The sequence below is a fragment of the Myotis daubentonii genome, chromosome 1, assembly GCF_963259705.1.
Source record: "Myotis daubentonii chromosome 1, mMyoDau2.1, whole genome shotgun sequence".
NCBI classification, from domain to species: domain Eukaryota; kingdom Metazoa; phylum Chordata; class Mammalia; order Chiroptera; family Vespertilionidae; genus Myotis; species Myotis daubentonii.
In genome coordinates, this window is record NC_081840.1 from 128,385,392 (window position 1) to 128,397,770 (window position 12,379).

General features: G+C 42.8%; 1 protein-coding gene across 1 annotated transcript in view; it reads right to left on the minus strand.

Moving 5' to 3' along the window:
• The window catches only part of LOC132234471 (cyclin-Y-like protein 1), a 41,460-nt gene that overhangs the window by 12,355 nt on the left and 16,726 nt on the right, over window positions 1-12,379 (minus strand). Inside the window, exons 3-4 of the mRNA XM_059695459.1 lie at window positions 5,027-5,124; window positions 2,065-2,100 (exon numbers count right to left, since the gene is read on the minus strand). Coding sequence (XP_059551442.1) covers window positions 2,065-2,100; window positions 5,027-5,124 — 134 coding nt within the window. The remainder of the gene's footprint in view (window positions 1-2,064; window positions 2,101-5,026; window positions 5,125-12,379) is intronic.

A 12,379-nucleotide genomic window follows, 5' to 3' on the forward strand; every position in this document is an offset into this window, starting at 1 on the left:
AATGGATTGGCTGCCTCCTATACATGGAACTGGAAAACTAGCTATGTGGCCTTACAGAATTGAACCTACAACCTAGGTATGTGCTGCCCTAACTTGGAATCAAACCTGCCACCCTTTGGTGTACAAGACAATGCTCCAACCGAGTGAGGGAAACCAGTCTTCTGGGATCCTTTAGGTTTAATTTCCCACACTACTGCACTCTGCTCATTTACACAGCGGTTCTCCAAGTGTGTTTTGCAGGCTTCAGTGGTTCCACTAGACCATTTTCAGGAGACCCATGAGGCCAAAACTGTTTGTATAGAAATATTGAGGCACTGCCTGCATTTACACTGACATTTGCAATGACTGGATGAAAGCCAAAGTCAGTAAAACTGGTTTCTGAGCAAGAATCAAGGGAGGGGTCCCAACCTGTGCCTGCAGTCATTCTATTCTTCACTGCCCCTTGTTGACAAGAAACATGCTTTACTTAAGCACATCTTTGATAAAGCAGTGACAATGAATAATGTTATTTAAAGTTGAATCTTCTTTTTATACTCTACAGTGGTTCTCAACCTTCTGGCCCTTTAAATACAGTTCCTCATGTTGTGACCCAACCATAAAATTATTTTCGTTCCTACTTCGTAACTGTAATGTTGCTACTGTTATGAATCGTACTGTAAATATCTGATAGCAGGATGGTCTTAGGCGACCCCTGTGAAAGGATCGTTCAACCGCCAAAGGGGTCGTGACTCACAGGTTGAGAAACGCTGCAAGGGGAAGTATGCATTAAGCACTTCTGCCTGCTGAAATGTGGTTGTTAAGGAAAAGCACTTGGAATTAGTTGTGAGATGAATGCTCTACTGTTTTCAGAGAATAATATTTTTATTTGATAATACAAGAGTCATTCACTCAAGACTGAAAAGTGAGTCTGTCACTTCCAGGAATATAACTTGTACATTTCTTGCCAATTGCACAGTTCCAGCTATCAAGCTCAAAATCAAGATTGGGGAAAACTTGTACCCTTTTTGTGACCAAACAGTTTTTCAATAACTAAAGGTTTTTCTGGGAAGACTGGTGGTTATGTGATGCTACCGAACAAAAGTGAGTTTTGATACTGTATAAAGAAATGTGAGCCGATACTTTCCAAATGACCAATGCACAATGTTATTAGATAATTACTTACAATTTAAGAGATTCATTTAGCATAGAAGATGTATGCAGGGGTACTAATTTAACAGAGACCTTAGTACAAGTTCAAGGATAGGATTTAAAATTCCATTGAAACTAATTTCAGAAGACAGCTTCTGTGGACTTCTGGTATAGTATCAAAGAATATCCAAAATTATCTGAAGGCTTTGAAAATACAAACTTTTCTAGCCATAAAGATACATGAGGCTGGGTCTTCATATTGTTTATTCAAAACAAATTATTGAGATGACTGAGGTAATCACTAATGATTGAAGGCAGGGTGTAAATGAGAATCAGCTGTCTTCTGTTGAACCAGACATAAAGAGATTTGCAAAATGTAAATAAGTGACACAATTTCCATCCGACCAATTTATTGTGGAAAATGATTCTCTTTTATAAAGAATTATGTTAACACTATGGCTCGCTATCAGGGGTGTTTCTGCCCCCCAGGAAACATTCGGCCATGGTAGGTACATTTTTTGTTGTCAAAATGGGGCCTGGGAAGATGGTGCTAATGGCATCTAGTGAGGAGAGGCAGGGGAAGCTGTAAACATCCTGTAACACACAGGGCAATCTGCCACAACAAAGCAGCATCCTGCTCAAAATTTCAACAGTGCTATGAAAACCATGTTTCAACATACAAGGGATTCATTTTTAAACTCTCAATTTTAATTTCTAATGCAGTAAATATCAATATAACCCACATAAACAAATTTTCTTTGGGATCCTCAATAACATAAGCATGAGGAGTCCTAAGACTAAAACAAATGCTTCGCTTCAACAATGTAATAAAAGCACTATAGCTTACTCCAATAATATCTATAGCTAAAATCTAACACTAACTTTATATCTTGTAAGTTTATTAGCTAGAATAACAAGACTGGTTTTAAAACTCACCTGTTCTTTATGTGGTAATATATTGCTAGTGCCAGGCTGTGGAGAAAAGAAAAAGTAATAATTGAATTTATGTCAGGTCTGAAGACAGGTTTTAAAAGGGGTGTGGTGGGGGAAGACCATCCCAGCTGCCCAGTGGCCATGAGATTCTCATTCAGAAAGTACCGCCTAAGCACTTTGTGCCTTGTGGTAGTTTCTTTGTCAGTTACTAAAATTAGGAAAACCAAAATGCTAAGGAATATGCTGTTAGAAGACATGTTTTGGGTGATTATTATAACATATAAGTTATTACACTCTTGCCTTATCTTTTGCCTTTCTACTCAGAGAACCTTTCATCCTGTACAAGTTAGATCTACTTGTACACATGCTTAAATTTAAGCCACCGTAGTTTTTCCACCTGCCCACCTATTTTCCTTCTTCCCCTAAAGATAAATAAAATACTCTATACCAAAGAGAATCATTTAAGGTCACTTTTACATAATTGTTAAGAAAATTTAATGGCAAATATAAGAATACAATGCACTAAAATTATACACAGTGTAGTATTAAAAACATTTATTTCCAAATTAGTTAAAATAAAATTTTAATGAGCAGATGTAAGTCCTCATATACTGAGTAAGTTACTATATCCCTATGTTATTCCCAGATGCTGTGCAACATGAAACAAAAAAGTGCTGTAGATCAAGTTATACGCTTTTTCTCTTTGCCCCAAATATCAAAAATGAAGCTCCAAATAATTGAGGAAAAGCAAATCTGAATTTGATAGCTAGGTTATAGAATATTAGCAGTTGTAAAAAGGCCTGTAGCATTGTTAGCATCAAAAGTGGGCACTTCTATAGTGCTTCAAACAGTTTCATCTTCAAAATGATTTTAAAATCATGGAATCTGAAGCATATAAGCTGAAAGGAACCAATGAACTTGTGATGATATTGAACTCAACAACCCATTTTTCAGAGAAAGTAACCAAGGCTTAAAACTGACAAGGTCCCACCAAGAGTGAGAAGCAGTTTCTCCTTCTTCTACCCTCTAACCAGGCAGTGTGGTTCCCAAGCTTGGCTGTGCACTGGGATCATCAGAGGAGTTTTGCAAACTGCCTTCTTCCACCTTGAGATGCTCTGATTTAACCGGCATTGGTTAACTTTGGAAGCGTCTCGGGTGATGACAAAGTGTAGCAAAGTTTGAGAACACATGAATTAGAGTTAAAATCAAAATCATCCCAGATGCTTTTCTCCATATAAAAATGCCTTCCATCCCTCCTCAGCTTATCAGAAGGCTTGTGAGAGTGACAGAGTGTGTTAGGGAAGGAGAAATGGAACGCATGTGTTTAGAGACACATTTAGATAACATTGCGTAAGTGATTCTAATAAGGCTCACCCATCCATTGAGAACAATGCACTACCACCCCACAATAAACATATTTTCAGAACCATTCCTAAAAGCCAATGAGCTCTATTAATATTCTCACTAAACCTTTATTTTACCAACAGTAAATGTACTAAATGATCATTTTCAAAACTTGATAAGAGGAAATGAAAATTTACTGTACTTTCAAAAATTAGACGAATTTGGAGGGAAAAAAAGCGTAACACCCACTTGTCTGAGTAAGGCTAATCTTCAAAACAACTCTTGAATTATATATTGTAACACCAGAATCATCTAATTTAAAAGAAGCTATGAAATGCAGCCAGAAAGGACTGGTTTTTTACTCCCGGATTTAGTGGCCAGAATGAAGGAAAAGACTCAGTGATTGTGAGTTGGGTGCCAAATCTCAGGACTTTAGAGAGAGACGGGCTCCAGTTTTGCTGAAACTCAATTTGATCTCAACTGTTGTTATGAGAGAAGAAACTTACATTATTATGATTGTGAACTGGCTGTTTTTAATTAACATAGAAGTTACTGAGAATTTAATTTGCCCAAAAAGCTGGTACAATATAAACAAAATTAAATTATGTTTAAGGACTGAAAAATAAAATTAAGAATGAGGATTTTAATATTTTCAGGTAGAATTTCCCAAACTGTGTTCTGGAAAGTCAACCCTCTCATCCTGGGGAGACACCAATAATGATCCTTGGACAACGACAATGGGATTCAGGAAGTTCTACATCCTAGTTTGGTTTTATTTTGCTCTTAAGTAAGCTTGAAGGTTTCATATTAGGGTGTTTTTAAAGTGCATCTCCAATTGTGGACTATGAACTCACAGAATTTAATGAATAGTTTTCATTATCATGACACTGTTATGTTTGCTTAAGCGTAAACCTGACTGTGACTATGTTTCCAAAACTTCACCTCCCTCATGATTTTTTGCTTTGATTTTGTTATATATGAATTGATATAATGTAGTGTCTTGAAGATGTGTATATATATATATATACATATATATATATATATATATATATATATAACTAAATTTAATACATCTATGAAATTAAAACCTCAGTTGAACAAATTTAACCCTCAAGGAAATTATCTTGAAAAGTTGTTCCTTTAGACTGCTTTGATGCCATTTTCCTGGAAGGAGAGTGCATTTCAATATAGAAATAGTGCAGGAAAAAAGAAAGTATGATGGGGGAAATCCAATGAACTGTAATTGCAGATACACTCTGATGCCAGTAGGGGGCAAGCTGTCCCTTCTTCCAAAAGCAGCTTCCAGGGTAGTACACATGGTTTTAGGCCTGTATCTCATGAAGAAATGCTTTATTCCAGAAACATTCAGTAAAACACACCTCTCCTTTCATGGTGTTCAACAATGTCTCAGGAACAGAAATGCCTCAAGTAAAGGTAAACACTTTGGGGGGATTTTTTAATTGTTAAGTGGGTTTCCCTTCTTCCATTCACTCTAAGATTAAAATGGAAGTGGAAATCAATATATAATTGACACCAGTTTTTTAACCTGAGCACTGAAAAGGACAATCAAATGAAAGTACATATGGGCAGGATAAGGGGTCTGTCCCCTATCTGTACTCACCACTGCAAGGTGACTTTCAAATCAGGCTGAGAAATAGTGCTGTCTACAAATAGTGTAGCACACGAGCTGTACTTTTCCCTAAGGTGATCAGGAGACACCTGAATGGGAAGGGGAACAGAAGAAAATATCACAGTAAGTTAAACCTATAAAAGTGTGTTTTTCCTTGGTTAAAATGTCAAACACTTAAGCATTACAATTGTTCTCATACTCTAGGAACTGCTTCAGTGCAATACCATGTGCAGCTCTACGGTAAACCCACTACATGCTCTCACTTCCAACGATGAGAATTGACGAAGGGGTCATAAAATGCTGCCCTTGACATACTACCTATAATCCAACTTGGCAAACACCTATGATAAATTCCCTTTATAACAATCTAAAATATTTAAAATAAGATTTTAGTGTTTTTTCCTTGAGAAATGAAAACTGCCAAGATTTCTATTTCTACTATTTATTTTCTACATTAAGACATACTGCCTTCTATAATATTGAAGCAAGAGCATTTTATTGAAGTACATAGCAGCCAATAATAAATGTTAGTTCAGGAGACAGTGTGACAAAATACATGTATCTGAGGCAGAGGTGTGTGTGTGTGCTGGGGCTGGCCTGCGGCTCACAAGTTAGGGACCAGAGTTCTCTCTGGGACTCAGTTTCCTTACCTTGAGAATTAAAAAGTATTGTTTTAAGATTCTCTCACATCCAAAAATAGATCAAACACCTCTGAGAATTTAACACTCTCCTCATGTTAAAATAAGACCATTATTACATTACTCAAAAGAGAACCTCAGATGATACAGTACATAACATGATATTACGAATTCTGCTAGAGGCCTGGTGCACAAATTTATGCACAGGTAGGGGTTGCTGGGCCTGGCCGCCAATCAGGGCCGATTGGGGCCGCCTTGCCTAGCCTTGATCCGGGCTGATCAGGGCCGACCAGCCAGGGGGAGGGACTATGGGAGGTTGGCCGGCGATGGGAGGTTGGCTTTGGGAGCACACTTACCACCAGGGGCAGCTCCTGCATTGAGTGTCTGCTCCCTGGTGGTCTGTGGGCATCCTAGTGACTGGTTGACTGGTTGTAACGGTCTCTTAGGCTTTTATATATATAAACTAGATCCAATGTACGAATTCATGTATGAGTAGGGTCCCTCAATCAGGGATGATTGGGGCTGTGGGAGATTGGCAGGGGGACGGGCCATGAAAGGTTGGCCAGCCAGCCTGATCGGGGCCATTGGGGCCAGCTGACCAGGGGGAGGTGTCATTGGAGGTTGCAATCAGGACCATTGGGGCCAGCTGGAGGGAGGAAACACGGGAAGTTGGTTGGCCGGCCTTGGGGAACAGCCATGGAAAGTTGGTTGGTCAGGGGGAGGTGCTGCAAAGGGTTGGCCAGTCGCCCAGGGGGAGGGGCTGTGGGAGGTTGCCAGGCCCAGGGGAGAGACTGCAGGAGATTGGCTACGCCATCGGGGCCATCAGGCTGGCTGGCCGGTGGGGGGAGGGTTTCTGGGAGGTTGGCTGTGGAAGCACACTGACCACCAGGGGGCAGCTCCTGCATTGAATGTCTGCCCCCTGGTGGTCAGTAGGCATCATAGCTACCATTCGTTCAGTTGCTTAGGCTTTGATATATATAGATTCCCTCAGCTACAAGATACTTATCAGGACCCTGCCTCACTCAGATGCTCTCTCTGACTACAAGGCCTTTTTCTTCCACTTTTTCTCAGTAAGGTTAATCCCACTTCCCATCTACCTCCAGGACACCTCTGCCAGCAGCCACATGACACAACTGCTCCCTTTCTCTACTCTCACACACCTGAGTTACTACTTGTTACATGGTATCAACTGCTTCCAGGGCATCCCCCTCATAAAAAGTGAGCGTCTCTAGGGAAGACAGAACTTTCACACCTCTTATACCTCCAACCTGCTGAGCACAGAATCTGGGGCAAGTTAGGAGTGCGACAAGTGTTTGACCCATTATCTAAAATCAATTGCAACTGGAAGGCAAATCCTATTACAGATGCCAATTAGAATTTACCTGCAGTGGTGTCAGAGATATGACAATGACTTTTTGAGATATGCTAGAGAATAAATTATCTTTAAAACACTAGAAATATTCATGTCTTTTAGACGTATCCATTGATTTGTTAAGACCCCAACAATACAGCAACAATCAAATAGGAAAATGGCCCAAACGATGTTAGAAAAATCCTCTTAGAGTAAAACCAAAACCCAATTCTAGTCACTGTAAGTAGTTGAAATTAATAGTAGTATTCTTTAATATGACAGAATACCAACAATTTTAATTAGCTTCATTTTGTTAGTGGCAAAATGGCACCAGATGTTTGACTTTTGTCGTTGAGTTTGGCTGAGGAAGAATTTAGAGCCAAGAACTCAAATTATAAGAGGAAGTATATTTAGAAAGTCACAGAGGTAGAGCGGAGCCAGTGTTGCTGCGTGGGCTCAACACACAAGTTACAGAGGCAGAAGAAGGGCCCCTGGGACTTAGAAGAAAGAAAGGAAGAATATACACGCCCGGGAACAAGAGGGGGAAGGCATGGGCATGCTCCAGAGTGAGAGCACCTGAGAAGAGGGCGGGAAAACTACAGGCATGCTCAAGGGAGAGAGAGCACAGGTGCTGGGTCCTTCATCTTAAGGGCTTTTACCTAAAGGCAGAAATTTTAGGGAGGGTCTTAGGGGACCTAAGCTGGGCCTGAAGCTGAAACCAACTGAGGCCTAGATATTACCTCTACTTTGACCCAAACTATGACTCTGAGCTCAGCAGACCTGAGGCTTTGTTACTAAGATTGTTAGCATCAGGCCAGAGCCTCTTTTGTCCTCAGGGCTTAATGCTAAGGGAGTCAGGATGCAAGGGCTTGCATGGAAGTTGTATGAGGCTATTCTCTGGGCCCCTTGTTTCTCTTTAAGGGTGTCCATATGCTGGGGGAGGAAAGGCCAGGGGACCAGCGGTATGAAAGCTCAGGGGCTGTAACCTGCATGGCCCATGATAGGCTAAGGGAGGAAAGGTCACCCTTGGGAGGGCCCACCCTACAGTGCTGGGTCCCCAGCTTTGCCCATTGCTAGGCACCAACAGCTCTCTCCTTTGGGGACATCCTTGGCCTGTCGTCCCTACTCTGTCTGTGTCTGCCTGACTGCCTACTGTGTCAGTTTTTCTGTGTTATTATAAACTAATTCAGATAACCCTTCCTTCCTCACATTCCTATAAAATAGCTTTCATCATGCTGTCATACTTTCCCATCAGTGTCCCCCTCATATACACAAAAGACAGGAAAGGGACATTATCCGGTTGATATCTTTTAGAATACAGAGCATTTAAAAACTGCCAGTATCCAATAATCAGAAATATCTTTATATGATACTAGAGGCCAGATACACAAAATTCATGCAGGAGTGGGCCTTCCTTTCCCTGGCTGCCAGCACCAGCTTCCCTCTGGCACCCGGGACCCAGGCTGCCCTCGCAGCCCTGGCTTCATCTGGAAGGTTGGTTATCCGGAAGGATGTGGGGTCAAATTAGTATATTATACTTTTATTATTCTAGATAAAATATCATTTTGCCTGTTTCAGATGCTTCCCTTTAAAGCCACTTACTCCTCATTAACAAGAAGCTCCAGATGGCATAATTTGAAAGCAATCACTATTTGGAGGAATAAATTCTCCTTCAAGCTAGAAATATTTGAACTATAGCTAAAACTCTCATATGTTTCTTAAGCCATGCAGTTAACATATACTTTACTTTTCGGATCTCATCAGACAAATACAGCATAAAATATGAAAACTCATTCAAATACTTTTTTTCTAAATGGAAGGTTTACTACTACACAGGTGCAATATGGCATATAATACACCATAATAAAGTCAATTATGACCAGAAACCTATATAGAGGGGAGTAAAAAGAACAGGAGAAAATGCACCAAAATATAGACTAGTTAGTAAAACTTTGGGTGATATTTGCTCCCATTTCCTCTATTTAAAATTTTTTCCATTATAAATGTACATTGTGTTCTATTTGAAAATAATGCTAAAACACTGAAAATTTTCAATCAGACATGGGCTCACAGGTCTATGGGGGTTCATTTAGTAAAGCAACACTTTACAGTATAGTACTGTTAGGTCCAATCAAAGCAACACTGAGTACTTCCCCATCAGGCCAGGTCTACTCCCAATTTTTCAAAGTTTCCAGTACCAAGTATCTAGTACCCACTATGGTGGCAGAATTAAACCTCGTAGCAAATCCTGGATATACTGGCTGCCAGATGACTACGTTCCTCTCATCTTGCTTGAATATGTAAAACAATTGTTCTTTATGGTTAAAACTTCACCGTTGCTGGCTTACAACCTCAATAAACTCAATAAACTCCACAGAAATACAGAGATAAAAATGCAAATACTAAAAAAGAATCAAAGAGCCTAAATGCTAATGACAAGGTAGTGTTTATAGGTATTTCAGTAGGTCACTAGAATACACGAGGCAAAAATCCTATTGTATCTTCACTCATTCAGAACAAATGGTAGAATAGATTGACTTTTACAATCTTTTCAAGAAAGGGAAGGGGTTCGTAGATTTACTTATTTATTATTATTATTGTTTTTATTGTCTAACGTTTTATATGTCTACTTTTTCCCCAATTGACTCCCCCTGCCATTCCCACCCCGGGTGGGCAAGCCCCCACCGCCCCAGTGTCTGTGTCCATTGGTGATGCTAATATGTATGCATACAAGTCCTTTGGTTTCTCTTCTTACTCCCTCCCCCGTTCCCTGCTGCCATTTGTCTCTGGATCTATTCTTGTTTATCAAATAATGTTCATCATTATATCATACATATGAGTGAGATCATGTGATATTTATCTTTCTCCGACTGGCTTATTTCACTTAGCATAATGCTCTCCAGTTCCATCTATGCTGTTGCAAATGGTAAAAGTTCCTTCGTTTTTATAGCAGCACTAGAGGCACAGTGCATGAAATCTGTGCACAGGGGGAGGTGTCCCTCAGCCCAGATGCACCCTCTCCAATCGGGAACCCCTCGGGATGTCCGACTGCTAGTTTAAGCCCAATCCATACACCGGCAGTTGGACATCCCTCTCACAATCTGGGACTGCTGGCTCCTAACCACCCGCCTGCTTGCCTGCCTGATTGCCCCTCCCTGCTTCTGACTGCTGGCCCAATCGCTCCCAACTGCCCTCCCTTGCTGGCCCAATCACCCCCAACTGCCCTCCCCTGATGGGCTGATCTTGCCCTCAATGGCCCTCCCCTGCTGGCCTGGTTGCCTCCTACTGCTCTCCCCTGCCAGCCTGATCTCACCCTCAACTGCCCTTCCCTACCGGCCTGATTACCCCTAACTGCATCTGCATTGGCCCCCACCACCATGGCTTTGTCCAGAAGGAAGTTGGACGTCCAGAAGATGGTGGGTCAACCCAGTCTAATTAACATATTACCCTTTTATTAGTATAGATAGATTATATAGGATAGGATTGCTTAAAGCAGGGAGGGAAGCCATTTTCAGCAGGAGGAGATGCACTTGGCAGACAAAAATACATAATCACTATATCTTGATTGAGAGCCAGCGCTATGCACTTTACAGCCAAACTGGTCATTAAAAAATTGAACCGCTTTCTTACACCTTACACCAAACAACCATTGCCCTAAAACCTCTCCTCAGCCCCCACATTAAGTTCTGCCTTCACAGTTCACCCAGATTAGGTTTTGACTGATTGGTTTTGATGCCAGTCAGCATCAAAAGCTCTGCCTCCTAGGCAGCCATTGGCTCTAGATTATGTTCTGATTGGTCACTTTCAATGCCAGTCAGCGTCAAAAGCTCCACCTCCTAGTCAGCCTTTGGCTCCTCACAGTTCACCCAGATTTGATTGATTGGTCAGTTTCTATGCCAGTCAGGATCTCTGGGCCTATCTCCGGGCCTGATCAGAGAGGCATGGCTGATCAGCAGCCACCCCAGGCTTCTGGCAAGTAGGCTGAACTGCTGACCTCTCAGAGAGGGAGAGCTGCGGCTGCTGGTGAGGCCCAGAGAGAGAGAGGCAGGGCTGATCAGCAGATGCCATGGAGGCTGGGGATCAGACCCTGCTTCTCTCTCCAGGCCTAGCCAGCACCTGCAGCAGCTGATCAGCCCTGTCTCTCTCGTTTTCTGAGAGGGCAGCAGTTCAGCCCGCTTGCCAGTCCCTGCTCACCCGAGCCTGCTGCATGCGCAGTGTGCTGTTTGGTCGTCCCTTCAGTTGCTTTGGACATTACGGACCCTGGCTCTTTATATATATAGACTAGTAGCCCGGTGCAGAAAATTCATGCATGGGGGTTGGGGGGAAGGGGGCCCCTCAGTATGGCCTGCACCGCCTCCAATCCAGGACCTCTTGGGAAATGTCCGACTGCTTGTTTGTGCCCGCACTTTTAACAGATGACAGCTCCATTGTTGTTTCTTTCTTCTCATGCTTAAAACCATTGGAATTAGTAGGTATTCAAAGTGTGTATACATTTTGGGGGGACACTCTGTGTATCTCTAGTCAGTGGTGAAAGGAACCAACAGCAGATTTGGAACCCCCAGACAGGGAACCTCGCTCACTCCCCGCATGTCTCTCCGCTTCACTTTCCACCTTCACGGGCAGCGGGAGAATCAATATTCTCTCTCATTAACTCGGAAACGCACATCCTGTCACCGGCTGCCCAGCAGAAGTGCGCTAGGACCCATGCGAGCGAGGCTCAGTCAGGGCAGCCTATGCTCATGGGTGCTGGCACCCAAAGTGCCCTTTCCTCCTCTGCAGTCACCCTGACTCTCCCATCGTTTCACTGAGAGGACGGACCTCTTCGCCTCCTCTGGGTTCTTGATCTTGAATGCTGACCAAAGGCACCTCAATGAGGGCCGCCCAAGCCCACCAGGTGTGTCTGTCTGCACCTGCTCCCACCTCAGCACCTGCATTAGCCCCAAGAGGTGATCTCATAGCTGCACTGGCCTCCATGGGAATAGGGCAACATATCCCCACCCTCGCACTTTCATCTCACAGGCGCCCACCCTCAGAACCCAGAACACCCAGACACTCTCCAAAGGACATGAGCATGTCGGAGGGGACGTGTGCACATCCTGTGGGTCTTAGGCATGCGGGGGTTGATGGAATGGCAGTAGAGGGTTGGGGGGAACTTGTGCCAGGACTGTTGCAGGCATGCAAGGGTGAAAATGCCCTGTGGGATGTTTGCATGCAAGCGGGGGAGGAGAGGACATGCACACCGGAGGCCTATGGCTTTGCAGATATGCAAACCCCCATGGTGTGGCCAGGAGGACATCAGTCTGGCCCTCCGCAGTGGCTGTCCCTGCGATCACACACCTTCTGGGCCAGGAGGTG